Here is a 19547-nt window from a genome sequence, read left to right as displayed (position 1 = left end):
GGGAAAGAACTGCATAAAAAGGAAAATGTGGCTTATGTAGAGAATGACAGTTCAGGTTTACCAACAAAATTAATAAAAAACTGTCATTATGCTCATCAATATTGTTGCCTAGTGGAAAACGAAATGTGAAAAGACCGGCCATTCGAGAACGAGCACAAACGGTTTGCTATTATTAGCAGCCCTACTCCTGTTTCACAGGGCTGCTTTCTTTAAATGTCCCTCCATGACATTTCTTCTGAACAGCATGTAGGTCTCACTTTGCCTATGACTAATTGCCTAAGAATCACATTACTTACAACATAGCTACCTACACTCAACATGACGGAACTTTTGTCCTTGCAGCTATTGGACAAAACCATCCAACAAATTAACTATGCCCCTGTGAGTATTAACGTATGTCACGTTTAGTTTTCCAGATAATATCATCCTTTAATATCAGCCTTATGAGTGAATGTATAAGAAAAGGTCAAAGCATAGCAAGAATTAAATGCCTCATCCTAAATCCTGCAAACGGTTGCTACAGCTAGTCTTGTGCTGCCATTCTGATGCTAATTTTCATTAATATGCAGCTACTGTCCTGTCACTGCGAACTAAGAGTAGTCATTTCCTTATTAAGGTCTGTTCTGCTAGCTTTGTGTCCTAAAAAACAAACCCGTCATTGGTTTATGTGTAATTGGTTAAATCAAATAATATATTTGATTCTAAGGATTTGATACTGGGAGTAGTATCTATGAATGGTGCCATTATGAAATACCTTTGTGATTTTCAGTGTTCCCCTATGTGCAGAAGACTTTATCTGATTCACTAGAACAGCTTTGGGCTAGAAAAGCATCACTTCTTCCATTTTGCTCCTGTGGAGAGTTTCCCTTATAAAATTATGGTATTGACTAGACAAACATCCTGAACAGCACAGCACTGATGACTTCTCTGGTGGATATGTGTGGATGGTGCCAGAGAGCACCACCGGAAGAGACAAACCCGGTTGTTTCAGACTCTCATGACAAAGAGAAAATTTGTTCAGAGGGCTTCAAGAAGCTCCCCCATCACCAAGTCAGTCCTCTGGGCAAGGCCAAGCCAATCAGCGCCTCTGCAATAACACACTTAAGACAGGAGAACATGTTGGGCGACTTTGTTTTGGGAGCTCTTTTGGTTTGGAGAGGAGTGGTACATAGGAGAGACAACCATACAGAGATCAGTGAGGAAGGAGGGCAGAGGCACGCCAGAGCAGCCATTCCCCTTCTCCCACAGGCTGAGCCCTTGCAGGCTTTAGAGATCAACAGTGGAGAAAAATCCCATCTACAGCCCTTGGTGGACCCCAGGCCAGAGCAGACGACTTCTCCTGAAGAAATCCGTGACTCTGAGGGTAGCACACATTGGAGCAGTCCATTGCCGGCAAGATTGACTCCCACAGAAGGGATCCACACTAGATGAAGAAGCTTGTGGAGGCTGCCTTCTAAGGGAGAGATGCCACGTTTCAGCAGGGCAGGTCTGTGAAGAGTTTTCCCCCTGAGGAGGAGTGAGCGGCAGAAACAACATGGAATGGACTGGGATTGACCTCAACTCCCATTCCCTGCACCTCTGGGCGAAGGAAGTTACAGAGCTGGGCCTGGGAAGAAGGGAGTGGTGGGGGAAGGTGTATTGAAGATTCCATTGTATTCATCAGTGTCTGTTCTGATTCAGTTGGTGAAATGGTGGTGGTTTTATTTAAATTAAATTGATTTTGTTTCCCCAAGTCGAGTCTGTCTTTTTCCTGTGACCATAATTGGTGAGGAAGGCCTCCCTGTCCTTTGCCTCGACCTTTGAGCCTTTTGTTGTATTTTCTCCTCCCCATCCCACCAGAGAGGGGTAGGAGTGAGCAAGCAGCTGCGTGGTTGCTTTGTTGCCAGTTGGGTGGGCTTAAACCATGACAGGAACTCACTAAATTACTGAAGCAGACAGGATTCTCTTGCTCTTTGCCCTATTCCAGTGACCATCCATCCTACCACACTATGGTTTACCTGACATGTTTCTTCTACCAACTAATGTAATTAGACTAATAGTTCAACTGGTAGCAGGCTGAGGAAAGACTGACGTGATAGCTAATGGAGACTGCTACTGTTGCACAAAATAATTATTTTATGTAAAAAAGGTAAGAAAAAGCAAAACAAGACCTGTAAATCATGCCAAGAACTATGATGATAGCAAATTATTTAGAAATGGTTGGTCTGGATTTTCTGTGCAACTCTCTGTAAACATCATTCAAAGTCTTTAACTGCAATGATGACGCGGGGTGTTTCGTAAGCCCTTTGTTCCAAAGTAACTTGTGGTGTGTTGAAAAGGGAGGGAGTAGAGGGGATGCAGACAGTAGTAGGAACGTTTATTTTGGATGATGGAACCTGCTGGAGATGTAAGAGCAAGTTAAACAGATGGCCATAGTAACTGCATCTGTGAGTAGTAAAAGATCTTTTCACAGTCTCTCTGGAAATTGCAAGAGATTTCCTTTCCCTGACACTCACTTGGGTGCTATTCTAGGGGTGCGCCTGTCAATTCATGAAATGTTACCAACAGTATCAAATGAGCAAAACAAAAAAATGCTTGCAAAAGCATTGGACTGAAAAGGACTGAAAGTCTAAATGGGATAGCAGAAAAGTCAAAAATCTTAGTTACTCTAAAGATTAAGGATAATAACACTGCCATCTCCTGTTCTATTCTCCCAATTCCTTGTGAAATTTGTTCCTCCAAAATGTAGTCATTTGGTATCTCAACTATTAATGGAAAGGCAGATGGTTATAAGAAAGCCATTGCTGCTCAGTCCACAGAAGACTTCTGGCTCCCCTCACGGTGCGCTCCAAGACAGGTGTCTCAAAGTATGTATGCCTTCTCACTGCTCTCCCTGCCTTCACTCCACTGGAAAAAAAAAAAAAAGGTATACAGGCACAACAGATGTTTGTACAGCTTTTGACAATTCCTATATTAGACACAACATTAGTTTATTGCCAAAAACAGATGCTCTCCAGGAAAGGAAGTAAACTACTGTAAAGGCAATAGCTTTAATTATTCCTGAATGCAAGACAGGAGAAACCATGATGTATTGCACTTATGAGGCTGGTCAGAAGTCAGACTTCTCAGAAATTCTGCATTGGGCTCTAGTTATTTTAGTTTACTTCTAGGTTCTAGGACTATAAATCTGTTTTGAAACTTAAAGTTTAGATGGAGGTTTTAAAGAAGACATGCAACTCGCTTAAAACACAATAAAAATCAATTCCCTGCTTAAAAAGGAGATCCTGTGCAACCTGCAGTGCAGCTCGCTCATTCTTTCCTTATTGCATTTGATTGATGAAAGCCATGTATTTTCTCTCCTTCTGCCAGTGATTAATACTTCTCTGTGCTTCTTTGGTTTTGGTGGCAGATTGCTGGGAAAGAGAGTCCACAGCAAATTGGTTTTGATACCAGTTTTTACACAGGCTTTGCCAGCCTGCTTGTTTTGTGAAAAATATTCCTATCTCCAGTAGTGTATATTCTGGACTGTGTCTGCTCTATATCTCCGTTAAAGAGAAGGGGAGTATGGGAGACGCCCTCTCAAAGCTCACTTCCATCACTATAGCTAAAACCGCAAGATGAAAAAGAACATCTTGTCTGCTGCTTCTTTCACCACATCTGGGGGTAGGCATGTGAGGGCAGCAGGAGTAACAGGCAGAGGCTGAATCCTGGTTACATACAGACCTTGGTAACAGTGATTTGTTCTTCCAGGTACATGGCTTGAGTTAAAGCCCTAATGGGTGTTTGGATAGGGAGGTAATACTTTGAAGCCATTGCTGTTAGGGATGCAGATAAGAATTGCTCCTTGAATTCTCCTCGGCGAAATGCTGCCTCTGGTACTGACTAGGCACAATTCATATCACCTGGACCTTGGTGGTGAGGCAGGGCCTGTTTTTAAACAGTGTTTTGGGTTGCTGGCTACGTAAGTGATTCGGACGGTGCCGGGGTTATTCCTGGACATGGAATGCAAACATCCATTCATTTCTACTGCTGTAACTGTCCCTGGATGGCTTCTGGCCGAACCTGAATCTCCCAGATATCCCTGGGCAGTCTGGAGTTCAGTACAAGCCAAGGAGTTCGTGCAGTTCCTGTGCAGCTGACCTGTGTTGGAGGATAAGAGAGTTTAATAATGCAGATAGCGACTGCTGTGCTCATGCTGGCCTCAGTGCTACAGAAAGGTATATTCAAGTCAAATTAATTTTACTGTAGTATATCTTCTGAACTTTTTTCTTTAGTGGGCTTTTAGCTCTTAAGGAATTGTTTTCAAATTCTTGTTTTTTATTGGCGGTAAACTCAATGGATGCTCAATTTCTGCTCGTGCAATAAGATTAACTGCAGATACAGTTTTGATTTTGTTTTCTTTTGCTTGAAAGTTGGGAGATGCATACTGAGGCCTGTGCAGCTGCAGAACTGGTGTCAGTTTGCCAGCGTAGCCTTTGATGTTGCCAAGCATGAGATACCTATGTATAGGATAATACAGCTTTCCTTCTGTACACGTGGTCAAACCACCATGTGTATGTTTTATTCCTTATCTTAAAAGCAATGTTTTACATTACATTTTATTTTGGAAAATAAAAGTGTAGCTGTTGAAATGAAATTTAACACCCTGCCTTATGTATAACTTTCAAGTTAAAGCTCAAATAGAAAATGTGTTATTTTAGCAGGGCTGCTGAGACCAGAACCTGCAAAAATCCTCTTTGCACTTGACTATGAGCTCCATCCTTTAAACAAACACTTTGTACTGGTTTCAAATTGAATTTTTCACTCCACGAGTCCCATTAATTAAATGGAAAGACTAGCTCCAGCCAGTGACCCCTTCTCCCCCCTGCAGCTCCTTGCGTGGGGACCCTTTCACTCATAGCTAGTGAAGACCGTTTTTCTTCCACCGTCAGAGGAGAAATCTATATGATAGAATGGACAGCTCAGCGCCCAAACCCAGTCATCACCAAGAGCTGTTTAAAATAACTTGAAAAATAGATGGTTTCTCCTCATCATCTCCTTTCCTTCCAGTTGTTTTTGTCATCCACATTTCCCCAAGAACTCAAAACTCAGATGTGGCATGACATTTCCGTACCTTCCTCCTTCCCTTTCCACAGGCCTTTCACCCCCAGCTGTTGCTGTTGCTGCCAGCTTCTTTCAATCAACCTCAACAGGAATGCAGTCACCCCTCTGCGGTTAATCCTGTTCAGGATTAATGAACTGTGCTTTAAACCAAAGGAACTGCTAGTAAAACTGAGGTATAATTTCATAAGAAAATTGTGTACTGCTAATTAATGAAGAAGGTAATTTTAGGACTCAGCAGAATTGACTTTAACTGGAGGACACAGAGCAAACATGTTAAGTTTGCTACTTTCTCTCCACTCTCGCTCTCTCTGTGGACACCTTTAGTCAGCAAGCATCCTGTTTTCTGTCTCCGTCCCATCAGGTCACCACCAAGGCACGTCACCAGGAAGCATGGAGTAGAGGCAATAGTAAAACAAGACCAAGTGCTGTGGAGCCTCTTGTTTCTTCATCCTTTGTTTCTGAGTGCTATCTGGGTATACTGCTGTGTATAATGTGATTTAATTCAGTGTTAAAAAACAGGGACTGGTCAAAATACTGAGGTCATTGCTTCTCCAGGTACAAATCAAGAAAATTCCTGGTATGAGGCTTTCATGCTAGTCCTGCGAAAGTTTGCGGTCCTTCAGTTTCTCGGTAGTACTTGTTTTGCACATTTGAGAAAAGGCTTGGGAGATACCTTAGATACATTCAGCCTTTCACTTTCTGGATATCAAAAGCAATCACAGTGGGCATCTAGACAAAGCAAAGTAACACGGACCTGTAGCAAGAAAGTGACTGACAAGCCAGAGCAGTGACAGGGGAAGGGAGAGAAAATGGGTGAATATTTGGCTTTAAAAAACAAGGTCAGAAAAGGCAGCTGCAGCTCTTCAAAAGTTTTCAAATTCTGTTCCTGTTTGGTCATACGCAGCTTTGTTTAGTACTTCAGAGCTCTTGACCTTTCCATTATGACATACTAATTAGTATCCATCCTGTAAAAGATCAGGTAAATATAATAACTTCCAATATTTTATGTCACTTCACTGAAGGAGGTCTTATCATAAAGGAATGAATTACACGACTGTCATTCAGGTGTTTTGATATTTTAAACCAAAATAACTGTCACGTGTGGTACTTAAATCTCTAAACCATGCTGTTATGATTAGTTTCTTCTTGCAAAACAATTACATGGGTCCTAAGTTCTAAAAATATACTTCCAACTCTCCAAGTAAAATCCATTCTGGGAAGAATATATCTATAAAAAATAGATAGAATCCAGGTTTTTAATGTAAATCTAAGTCTGGAATTTTCATGTTACTGAAAAAATTTTCTGTTCAATATATCGTAGTGCATCAAATATCTACCAACCACAAAATATGCAAGTAATGTATTCTGCACATATAAAGGAGAAGGAGTTGATACATTTGAGTCAAAGTTCCTCAGAGTGTTTTGTTTAACTGCCAGAGCCAGTCAGTGTGTTTGCACACATGCTTATGTTTTAGCATATGAGTACAGAAAGTCAGCCAAGTATGAAAAAAAGTCAGTCAACATTACTTTTGGAATGGTACTTTGTTTTTTATATACTCCACTGCCATATTTATAGTTTCAAAAGAAATTACATCTTGTCTTCAAATGTAATTACCACAGAGGACATGGAACATGGGATTTTTAAAGCATTCCAAGGATACCAATGACCTCTTTCTTAGCAGACAGGAAAATAATATGCCAAGGCTCTTTAGAACGTGCCAATATCAAGCACCTATATGGGTTACTTGATGCGAGTTTGCCAAACCTACGACCTGAGCACGTCGCTGTCACCGTCCAAGCTCACTGGGCCCTGGCAGATGAACCTCCGGTGTAAAGGGTGGAGCCAGTTCCGCGCACGCTGCGCCTCACCTAAAAAATCCACTGTGCAGGCCTGAAGGGTGCACTCATCGCTTGCAGTGAGCGTGGGAAAAACCCTTCCCAAACCTTTGTTCGCGAAGCCAAGCCGTGGTGATGATGATGAAGATGACATGTTTCATATCATGTTCTGTTTGTCATGAGAAACAATGTGCTTATTGGTTTCTGCAGTGGGGGCGGGATTGATTGATTGTTTTTGTTTTTTCATGGACAGCATTATGGGCAAATGCTCAATCCTTTTATGTCAAAGGCAAAATTTGGTTTAAATGAGACCAGAATGCATGGGCATATGCTAAATCAGGTATTTTAAAATACATGCCGTGGAGACTGCAGAAGAAAAAACACACTCATAAATAGTTGTGCTTTGTTTGAAGTCAGAGCACTTGCCTCTCTGTGGGTCTATTTCTAGTTTCAGGAAAAGAAATTCTTATGCTTAGTAGCAGGAAGTGTTGAGTGAGATTTTCACATACTCGGTAGAAGAACATGAGTTGTAATTTTCTCTTTCTTCAGCCTAACGAAAATTAATGAGTCTTGTAACTGGAATATAAAACTAATCCTGCTTACTTAGGAGGACCACTTGAGTTTTCCACTTGAACTATGGTATCTGTAGTACCCAAAGGAGTCAGTTCTCAGAAAATGTTTTTCATCTGGCTTTGTCTTCATGTTAGAATAAATCTTTGATTTTGCCAGTGATTTTAGTGTATTTTTTTTTGTATTTTTAATTTTTATCCTGTTGCCAGGAACACAAATGGATTATTGTGAATCCTTAAGTGTTCCCCTTTTTTGCTGCTGGAGTCCAGTTCCATACAATGTCAGCAACCAGCTTTTGTGCCAAAGCCAGGCAGTGACAGTTGCAATAATGAATATTTGCTACAGGCGACTGTTACGAAAATAGCTAAGTGCTGCAAGCCTGCGTCACCAGAAACAAATCTTCCCTTTGACTGTGACTAAATTTCTAGCTCAATTTTAGATCGTTTATTATTTAAATAGTTCTTAAAGCACTGTCATAATATAATGTTAAGAAATGCTGATTCATTCTTCAAGGCATCAATTCAAATGCCTTCCTACTCCTTTTTGGTGTGGGTTGTTTTGTTTGTTTTTTTTTTTTAAATCTCTTATACCTTTAATGCTGTATTTAGGGCACTAAACTGTGTAGAGGCAGCAACAATGTCATGTATTCAGAGGCATATGCTGGTTAGGTTAAAAGTTCCAGTGAGAAGAGGATTTGAGCTTCCTCTTTGTAAGCTGACTTGACAGCTCTTATAATGTTTTCTCCTTAATTCCTGCAGATAATTCTTAAGTTTATACAAGGAGGAGCAGCTTGGCATCTTTAGTTGTCATGGCTTTTACATGGTGAACTTGGATGGTTTTCTTGTGTATTTTTTGATGTCATTAATGCATTTGCAATAGTGGAATATGTAATGTATAGGGCAGCTTTTGACAGTGCAGAATATATGCACTGAACCTTGCTATTTTTTTTAGTTGAAGAATATGCTGATGACATTTACCATTTTTAATTTTTATGCTGCTTTCACGCATGCATATCAAAATACCCTCAAAAGGACGAACATAATTGATTATATTTTCTTTCAACTTTGAAATAATTACATAGTGAAATATTAGATCAACATAGATACAGGAGGTCAGATCTTTGAAGCAGAAAAAATCTGCAGTTATTAAAGCTTTTGTTGTTGTTGTTGTTCACTGCCTCAGGTTTTCCTATGGAAAATAAAGAAATTATGATCTATGTTTTGCTTAGGGCAAAATACTGACCCTTGCACTGCAAAGCTGGTAATCATGATCAGTGTACGTATCTAATTTCCTGCAAGATTAGAATGAGCACCAACCTTGCTATCAATTCTGACAGAACGTTAATATCTTCTTTTTCTTTTCCTTTCCTCTCCCTTGTGCCATTTGCCCTCTGCCTTCCTTTTCACCAGGAAATGCATTGGCTAGACCTACTACTATACAGTAGTACCAGGATGGAGAAACAGGTTTTAAAATCAGCCAAAATTGACACAGAATGGGAAAGGATTGAAAAGTTAAATGTATAATTTTATGGACAGATCTACAAAGTCTTTGATTACTTATCAGTTTGCCAAAACAAGGCTTAATTATTTAAAAATATTATATTTCTTTTGAAACATTGTTGTTGGTCTGTAAAAAATAGTAAATAAACCAGAATGTACATCAAGGTAATACCATTCCTTCTGCACCACTATTTGACATCCCCAATTCCTGCAGAATATAACCACCTCTAGACTCACTCTCAATAAAAAAAAAAACAACCAAAACCAACCAAACAAAAAACCCCCACAAAAAACCTTTGGTTAGACCTTGAGTGCAACCTTATTTTTGCCATGTGCTTTAATGCCTGACAGTATATAGAATATTCACATGACAAACTCTACTTTCTTGGCTTTATGAATGACAAATTTTAAGAACCTTCTGTGAGAATATGTAGAAACGTTACAAAATACACAATATATAGAAATTGACAGGGCTTGAAGGGTCCACATTGCCACTGGCTGAAGGAGAATCATTGCTGGGTTGCTCCTGCAGATATTTCTTCAGCCAATTTGAAGCCCTCCAGTATGCAATATTTCCAGATGTCTGTAGGTAGGCTATTCTCAGGCTTTACGAGCTGTAATCTTAGAAAGAATTTCCTGATGTCTAATCTAAACCTTTCTTGATGTAATCTAGTAGTCCTTGTCTTATTAAGAGGGATCAGGAAGAAGAGTTTATTCTCTAATTTTTAACTACCTTCTACAGATACTAAAAATGTTGTCAGTGTTTATCCTTTCACTTCTGTATTCACAGCCCATATTTTCTAAACCTCTTATTTTGTTTTGGCTTCCTCCCTCCCAACTCCTCCCTTGTTGGTTTGCATTTGTATTGCTGCTGGTTTAACAACAAAGCAAGTAATTGCTAATTTTTAATGTTGCAGTTCCCAGGCTGGACACAGGGCCTCCAGTGCTGATTAAAGGAGAAAAAAATACTTCATAAATGTTTCACTTTGCATTTTTAATATGGTGGGAACCTGTTTTATAACGTGATGATATAAGAGATTTGTGTTCATCCTGTTATCCACTACTGAAATATTTTTCTGTAAAACAAGCAAGCAAACACAGAAAATAACCCAAAATCTAACAAAAAAATTCTCCCGCCGAAGCAGTACTGGGGCTGTTGTTATTCATCCTGTTTTAATAGCTCAGATTAATCCTGACCCACTGAGTGTGTATTCCTGCAATTGCCTTTACCAAAAAGCATGTAATTTTCTAGACTGCTTCTGCAGTGCATTAAAATTGTTTTGAATCATCTCTCTCCGTGTGTTTGTGCTTGCTCTCAGTTTGCTATTGTCTGCTAAGTTATTACGTATGTTCTTCATTAATGAAGTCTTTGAACAGTATTAGTCTGAAGCACACCTCTGTGGCATCAGTCAGTTGTCTCCCTACCGCATCACAGCACATACTAAAATCTCTAAGCCAAATAATTGTTATTTTGCCTATTCTAATAGATGGCAACGAATAAAGCATGGTACAAATAGAGTACCACTAACTCCAAGGGATGTATGAAACCAAAATGAGCTTTTTGTGTTGGAAAGTACCCAGTTCTGGGAGTATCTCAGTAAAGTAACTGATACTGCTTACAGGGGAAGCTGCTACTTAGCAGTAGGCTTAAAGTGACAAAATACCACACTGCAAAGGCAGAACAGTTCCTGGACCACCGCTCCTGTCCATTACTTACCATCTTCTCCACTGATTAGGTGCTTGTCCTCTACCCTGATAAGTACTTAACTACCAAATGTGGTCAAATGTCATGCGTATATTATTCAGCCTACAGCATCATTGTGTGTTTTCTTTTTCTCAGATTTAAAAACTGCAGAAAAAGCACTAGTTTTCAGATGCAAGCACTATGTTTACAATATAGATTTAGATATATAAGATGCTTACGTTTTTTCCAAATATACCGCTGATATGCCGAACGGAAAACTTATTAGTGTTTGTGTAGATTTGTCTTGTGATATAGAATGTCATATATTTAATTACTATTATTAGTATGTGTTGTTGGTAGGCAATAATGGATAATAATAATGTATGGATAAATGTATGCTGTGTAGTAATAATTACCTTCATTCTTTTACTATTAGTTTCGGTTAATATCAAGTGAAGTGTCAATTCCACATTTTATTTTAGCAGAAATCAAGAACACAATTATTTTCATTTTAGTTTTATTACTACAGAATGTTAAAACTTCAGCTTGGCTACTCAGTCAGTGTAAGTATTATGCAGTACTCTGGTAGTTTATGCATCTGAAGAGCTACATGTACATACATTGTAATGGTAATTTACACAACCTCTTTTAGTGGATTATCTTTCAGTTGTACAGTACAGTCTTAATGACCCGTCTTTTCAGTTTATGCATTCTCTATTTACTGGGTGCTAGCAGAATGTGGGAGACAGAATATGTGGCATTTCAATACGCAGGAGTACTGTGTTTTGTAACCACACAAAACACAAAGAATAAGGTCAGATTTAGTTCATTAACATTAGTCACTCCATCACCAGCATGATCTGGCTCTCTGTTCAGTTACAGCATTAGGATGCAATCAAGCAAATGCCAAAGGTCACAACGTTTTTTTTTTCTGTTTCTTTCCATCTCTTCTCTTTGCCCACAGATGCTACCACAGGGACACCAGCAATATCAACGACGACAACCGTGGAAATCCGGAAGAGCAGTGTTATGACAACTGAGATCACCTCTAAAGTGGAGAAAATCCCCACAACAGCCACTAGCAGCACCACATGCCCTTCTGTTGAGACCGAGGAAGAAAAAGCAAAAAGACTGCTGTACTGTTCACTATGCAAAGTCGCTGTCAACTCTGCCTCGCAGCTGGAGGCGCACAACAGTGGTGAGATGGAGCAGTGCTTGCTTTATTCCTTTTTCCCCTTCTGTCTAAGAGCTCTGCAATTATCTTCCCCTGAATAGGTTAGATCTCTTGCAGCAGGGGACAAAGAGGTGGCAGAAAAGTAGCAATTACATGGAATTCATTAACTATTAAAAATAAAAATGACAGGCAAAGAGGCTTTCATAAGGAGGAAGAAAGGAATTTTACTGCATGCAAGTTACCCATTTTCTTACATTTTAGCTTTTGCGGCTTCCAAACCTTATAGAGCTAAATGACAGCTCATGCTTCATTACCTTTGGTGTTCAGAGTTTGCATAGTTTCGTTTGTGCTGGCTAGAAAACTGAGTATGAATGCCATTAGTTTTGTTTGAAGTCTAACAAATTAAGGCTGAAAGAGGGAGCGTCAGTCAGTCAGAGTTCAATGAAGAGAGTTAGAGTTCTTATCACCATATTGTCTGTTAATGATTTGTTAAAAAAAATATATTTTTCCTTTGTTTTCATGAACTGATAGCAACTGCTGCATGACAGTTGAATGGGTAATTGCTTATCTCCATCCTTCTTAATTTTTAAACCTCTTCTTGTAATTAGAGCATTGATAAGTTCCAGTAGTAGAGAGCCATCAATAAGTTCCAGTAGTAGAGAGCCATCATTCACAGTCACTACCTTAAGCATCTTATTGATTGGCTTTGTGGTGAGCAGGGTTAAAAGATCTTGGCATTTAATATGGTGGCAATGAACATCTATAACACCTACGGAAAAACTGCTGATTTTGGATGTCAGGGGTTACCTGCCAGCAGGGTAAACAGAGTTAAGAGACAGGCAGAGAATCTTAGGCTTGAAACATAAAAGAGTGATGACACACCTGCAGCAAAATGATCAATGGTTTTATGACATAATAAAAAAAAAAGAAGTAACTTTGCAATATCTATAGAATCCACTTAAATTAAAAAGGAAGTGATAATTTGTTAGTATTCAAGAGCCTAATTTGTTAACATTCGAAGCCTAATCACTTTTGAAGGCTGTGTTTGCTGTATGCCAGACCTTCAACTGGTGAAAATTCAAGTACATAAAGCTGTGCCCATTTAACTTACTTCACTTCTTATGAAGTTTAGACACTTTTCTGATCAAATAAGAGCAAAAAAAAAAAAATTATTCCGAATATTTAAACAGAACTCTCCAAGTTTCTGCTTGGGGATAATTCTTGCTGATCATCTGCATGTGTTCACACACATACATGCTTGTAAAAGTGTTTATGTGGATGTGTATAACAATTATCAGTGGAATAGTAATTCTCTACACAGTAGCAGTCCAATATCTTCACACACTACCTGTGTGGAAGTCAACAGTGTAAGAAATTGTTCAGTCTGAATAAAGGTAAAGCAACAGGACACTATTGTTTTCTATCCACTCCTTATTTGAATAAAAAATGCAAGTACATTTTTTTCACATTTGTATTTTTCACACATTTTGGGTTTTGTCCAGGCCATTAAAGATCCATAGGTTGCTGCCAGGAACCTTCGCCTTTTTTTGATTTCCAGACTAATTAGTTAATTACAGATTTATGTGTAAGCTACCTAATACATACTCTTTATCAGTCCGTTCAGAAGGACTACAAATCAAAGCCAACTACATCTTTAACAGCAAAATTACTCTTCCTTTGCAACTACAATTCAGGTCCTATTAGCAGCAGGAGTTAATGAGAAAAGTCACACCCATTTAACTTCACATCAGGATACCTGATGGTGCCACTACTTACTGGTGTGGCTGCTTTTGTTTTTGCAATTTAATAATTAAATATCAGATGTGAAATACTGTTACACTGGTATGACTCTTATATGGAAAAACACAGGCATACTCCAAGGGTAGCATGTGGCATCAAACTGAGGTTTATATGATTTCTCTTAAAAAAGAAAATAAAACAATGAATGCAACCAAATTGCCAAAGTTGTTTCTTTTTCCCATTTCTAATGTCTCCAGGGACTAAGCACAAAACTATGCTGGAAGCTCGGAATGGAAGTGGAACCATAAAAGCCTTTCCTCGGGCAGGCGTAAAAGGCAAAGGACCTGTGAATAAAGGAAACACAGGCCTTCAGAACAAAACATTTCACTGTGAAATATGTGATGTGCACGTAAACTCTGAGACACAACTGAAACAGGTACTCAGCTAGCTTGCAGAGTGTGAGTCCTTGGCTGTTCTTTGTTTTCATGATGATGAAGTACCAAGCCAATCAGCACGTGTCAGTCTGACAGCCTCCAAATGGAGCTTACAGATTTTGCCCTCTGTACTTGGCTGTCACGGTGTGTGTTTTATTTTGGGATATGATTTTCCCTTGCACGGAGTATGTTTTTTCAAAAGCTCTTGATTATATATGTTTCTTAAAGATTATAGAAGCTGTAAGCTGCAACATGTTACAGCTGTCTTTAGACTACTGTAATTTTCATGAGCTAATAATCCCTTTTAATAAGCCATTTAGTGTACTGCATCATTTGCCTTGACAAAGATGTGGAGGTGGATGCAGTCAGTACTTTCACAGAACACTGAATAACCTGCTTAGAAACGCGGGATGGAGAGAATTTGTAATATTTTTTTATCAGTGTTACTCTGTAACTGAGCAGCATGGCCTCTAAATTGCAATTACATTAAGTTATGTTCAGTCATTCTTCAGATGAACAAAGCCTTTATGCTGAAAAACATCTAGTTTAATTCCATATGTGTTTTCAAATTAAATACTTGTTAAGGGGCTTTACAAGAATGAAGATAAATTCAGTAATGGACAATGGCAATACTTGTCTTCCACTTTCTGGAAGAAAAAATTGTCCAGTTTTGTGTCTTTTTTGCAAGAACTCTCTGAAGGATGAAAACCAAAGTGAAAATACAGTTCTGAAAAATGTCCCTTACATTTAATATTGCGATAAAGTCTATGTAGAAGTATTCTCATAAAATCTCATAGATCTTATGAAGGAGATGATAACAGATTTTGTGGGTTTTTTCACTGTCACTTAGTTTGACAGGTAACAATTTTTCAGCTGAAATCTTAAAAGGATCTCCAGGCTTCTTAGGGATTTAAATATTTCTGCGACCCTTTACCCCCACCACCCCACCAGCCCAAAAGAGAAGATGCTCTGCTGATATTATTCCAAAACTTTCTATCAGCAATGGATTTAATTTGGTGGGTGCTTTATAGATATAGGAAGGAATTTTTCAAAGGCTTCTGTCTTTGACCTGATTCAGGTCCTGCAGGTGTTAAAAAAGATGAGAAAATCATTGACTTTAGTGGAAGCACAGTTGAATGGAGCACTGTGTTGAAAATCACAGTCCCAATATGAGATGCACAAAGGATCGTTCAAACTGGAACAGACCCTATTCCCATTCATTATCTAATTGGTCATAGTAATGCTGATGTAGAGAGCAGCAGCCTGCAGTATTGGAGAACCCTTGTGTAAAGCAGAACTGGAAATGATCTATTAAGGAACTATCACTCTTCTTTTTTTCTTTTTTTTTTTTCTCACAAATCTTTTTTATCAGCACATAAGCAGTAGAAGGCACAAAGACAGAGCTGCTGGGAAGCCGCCTAAACCTAAATACAGTCCTTACAACAAACTCCAAAAGGGAACACATCCTCTAGGGGTAAGCCAATCACCTTTTAATTTTACTTTTTTTTTTTAACCGGCCTGAGTAGGCTTTTTAGAAAGTGAAAGTGGAAAAATGTTTAAAATGAGAGGAATAGTGTAAACAATGGGAGCATACCAGAGTCTGAATGAGTCCATGGAAGCCCACACAAGTCTTTCTATATACCTTGATGGGTGTTGACTACAACCTGTGGGTCCTCATTTTTGCAGCTACTCTGAATAACCTCAGAAAAGAAGCTTGTTTCAAAGGTCAGTAGAGAGCAAGAGACAAAACAAACATCTAGATGTCAGTTGGGATTTTTCCAGTTTTCACCAAGAACAATAGTGATTAAATGAATAAATAAAACCCTATAAAACCTTTATTCTATCCTTATTTAGAAAATTATTCAGATAATGATTTAAACAATTTTTTTTAAATCCATCTCTCATTTCATTTCACTCTGTTTCAAGATGGTTTTAGTCACATTTTCGACTACCAGGATAAACTATCTGAAACAGAGTTCTTACTAGCTTCAAAAGCTGAGAAAAAGGTTTACTTTTGAATAAAAAAACCTGTAGGATCTATTGTGGGTTGGGTAGTAAAACATCTGACATTTATCTCCATCGGATAAACTGTGTGATTGTTTTATGTGCCATAGTGTTTTGTAAGGGTTTAGAGATGGTTTTCACAGAATCACAGTGTGGTAGGGATTGGAAAGGGCCTTTGGGGATCATCTAGTCCAGTCTTCTTCTAGAGGAGGTTTTGGCAGAGCGATGATATTGATTCATTGGCCTCATAGAGATGAGCCACCTATGCCATGCCCATCTTCTGTAAAGCAGGCAGAATATGGAGCTTTTTACTGTGAAAACCTGTTCTCTTTAAGTTGAGCTAAAGCTCTTTTCTTGGCAACAGAAAAAGTGTCCTTGTTAGAGCAGCCCACAGGAGTGGTATATTCATGCACAATTCAGCTGGGTAGGAGCTTTCCTAGATGTTATAGGATAATGCAATGCACCATCCTGGTAAATCCACTAGGAGGGAAATAACCCCACAGGTTTTTTCAGCAATCCACCCGGGAAGACCGAGGTCTCCAATACATATAAACTATAATGAAAGGAATAGAAAATATGTAATGAGGTAAATAGGATATGGAATCACTAAAACCTCTCTGACAGGATTATTAGTCCTTTAGGAAATGCTTTGTTTCCCAGGGAATGAAAATAACTATTACATTAGTGTTGTTGTTGTGCACATTTCTCTATTTACCAATTTACGTAATGGTGATTTCTGAGAACTCCAGTGAAGGATCAAGGCCTTTTAGCTGCTGCATAGACAAATAAAGGCAACGTGTCCTTTTCCTGCTACCTCACTCCCAATTGCTCACAATATAAAAGTCAGACCAGAGGTGAGCAAAGAGGCAAAAGGGGATTTAAGAAGGAGAGAATGAGTGAGCAATAAATGTGCAGATATATGTAGCAGAATGGAGGCTGCATGTGGAGAGCAGTTCTCCTTTTAGTCCTCTTTTTTTTTTTGTAATAGAAAAATACGAATTGTCACTTGAAATGCAGAATGGCACAGCAATAAACCAAAGATGTGATAATTTAAATTTGGATGTAAATGTTTTTTTATGAGCTCTGAACTTTTTCTTTACTCCTTGTTAATTTTTCAAGTCATTTACTCTCTCCTGGTTTACTTCATTCAAAATTAAATAAATAACGGCTATTTTATTCTTAATGTTGAACTGTGTTAATTACTACTTGCAGAGAGGTTTGCAGTGAAGGTGCAAGGTACTGTATATGCTAAGTATTACTAGTTTTGCAGCTATCTATCTTGAAATCAGAACCATGTTGATAAATGAACTGAAAAATTATCTAACTTCATCAGAAGTTCCTGATTCCTCCAAGAATGACAAGATAGTCCTGACCTTTTAGTATAAACAGTCACAGTTCCCACAGAACTTTTTCAGAGTTTAAGAAATCTTGTAATACTGAGATTTACTTGATATTTCTTCAAGCCACAAATGTCCAGCATGTGTAAATACTACACAGGGGAGAAACAGTTTATCAGGCTTTTGATAGACAAGCTTTCTGCAATAATATAGCTCTTATGAAAAACATTGTTCACTAGGAATTCTAGACCCCTGTTGTTTTGGGCTGGGGTTTCTTTGTAATTTGTACTCATAATTTTATTTTATTTTATTTTATTGTCTGTTCTAAACAAGGATGAAAAAATGAATTTATAAACATGTAAAGAAAGAGGAAAAAGTAAAATGTTCATCAAGGGAAGAACACAGCTTAGATCATTGGGTATAACACTGATCAAATAAAAGATCAGAGCACTACTTTTTATAGGCACCATAAGGAATTTTGCATCTATCATCCATTATATCATCCGTTAAGAGAATTACAGAATCTAGTCTCTTCTGAGTATCTCTCCCAGAGCTTTAAAGGACCCTGAGGCCAGCAGAGTTGCCAGTGGGTATGAGAAAAAGTAAAAATCCTGTATCCATCTGGCTGTAAAAATCCTGTATCCATCTACCCAACAGATTTTTTTTTTTTTTTTGGAATATGGTGATAGTGTAATGATGAAACTCACTAGTGAGTCATGCCAGAGTAATCCTGTCCTTACTTTCTGATTATTCATTCATGAAGGTACTGCTGAGTTGAAAGTATCAGACTGATATAGTGCAAGTTAATTATTTGAAAGACAAGTCCATACCTATACTGAGATACACCACGGCATGGTACATACATTCGTATTCAGTATATTCAATACCATATATGCAGGTTTATGATCTTTGCAAAGGGCTTCGGGTCATGCCAGGACACAGATCTGCTGTGAAACTCCATGAGAGCCAATGGGACCTTTTCTTTGTCAGTAGATGAAGTCTCTAGTCTTATCTCTGAGTTATAAAACCAGAACAACAAAAGTATTCAGGCTCCTGGTATCTCATTAGAAACTTGAAATCCCACTGAAATCTGCAGAACTCTATATAGAGTATGCTCATGTTCATTTGTATGCATACCAAATGTAAATTCTCTGAAATAATAATGGATCTCTGTCAGTATTTTCAATCAGTCTGGGAAAAGCTTCAGTTCACTGTTGGTTTTTTTTTTTCCTTTTGGAATATCTAAATAAGGAGTTTACTAAATTGTATTCGGTAGTGTACAAGACTCATGATTTAAAAGTTTTTAAAGCAGAAGTTTTAGTGACGGTAACAAAAATACCATGGCTTGGCACCATACTGAATGATATAGGCAAGATTTTCTTTCATTACAGCTTTTTCACAGTCCTTGTAAGAATGAACAGTATCTTAGTGAAAAAACATTTGAAGACAGAGCAAGATGACATAGGGCAGCACTCACAGAATTTATCACCTATTTGAACACGTAATACATAGGAGATTTTCATTACCCATGCAAGATAAGCTTTGTTTATTTGCTTGTTATTAGAGGCAGAAGCTAATAAAGATAAGCTAGCTGGAGATCTTCTTTTTCAGTAGAACTTGCATCCTCATGATAAAAACAAAAGTACCTTCTTAGTCAGATCAGGGAATAGGATATGTTTTCATTCTGCGCTGGTCTTTTATCATAATGCTGACCAGATGGAGGCGTTTTGATTGATGGGTAATTCTTTATTTAATTCTTGCGGGGTGCATGCAGCTTTACTTTGGTGCAGGTTACCCAAGCCCTTTTTAGGTTTGCTCTGATTTCTAATCTCTTATTAAATTGTAAGTCTCAGTGAAAAGGCATGAACATTGAAACTTCATCCCCAACCAAACCCTGTTCACCCTTGTCCAATGTGCAAGATCGTATCTCCCATCACAGGTCTGCATCTCATAGAGTCAGTAGCCACTGCAAGGCCTCTCTTGCTTGATTTTGCACTTACAATCTTAAGTAAGTCAAGATCCCTGTCGTGTAGCTAATATGAACAAATTACGTCTCTCTGTTTTTTCTCTCTCTTCCCCACAGGTAAAATTAGTATTTTCAAAGGAACCTTCAAAGCCAATGGCTCCACGAATCTTACCAAATCCACTGGCAGGTGCAGCAACAAGCGGGCGCGCGGGCGGGGGGTT

General features: G+C 38.5%; 1 protein-coding gene across 1 annotated transcript in view; it reads left to right on the top strand.

Annotated features, from left to right (window-relative positions):
• Positions 1–19547, top strand: part of ZNF385D (zinc finger protein 385D) — a gene marked incomplete at its 5' end in the record, with an annotated part of 67301 nt that overhangs the window by 47441 nt on the left and 313 nt on the right. Inside the window, 4 exons of the mRNA XM_010132908.1 lie at positions 11636–11869; positions 13843–14021; positions 15392–15493; positions 19444–19525. Coding sequence (XP_010131210.1) covers positions 11636–11869; positions 13843–14021; positions 15392–15493; positions 19444–19525 — 597 coding nt within the window. The remainder of the gene's footprint in view (positions 1–11635; positions 11870–13842; positions 14022–15391; positions 15494–19443; positions 19526–19547) is intronic.

This window comes from Buceros rhinoceros, unplaced genomic scaffold (genome assembly GCF_000710305.1).
Source record: "Buceros rhinoceros silvestris isolate BGI_N320 unplaced genomic scaffold, ASM71030v1 scaffold14453, whole genome shotgun sequence".
Taxonomy (NCBI): Eukaryota; Metazoa; Chordata; class Aves; order Bucerotiformes; family Bucerotidae; genus Buceros; species Buceros rhinoceros.
This window is presented reverse-complemented; position numbering and strand designations above follow the sequence as displayed.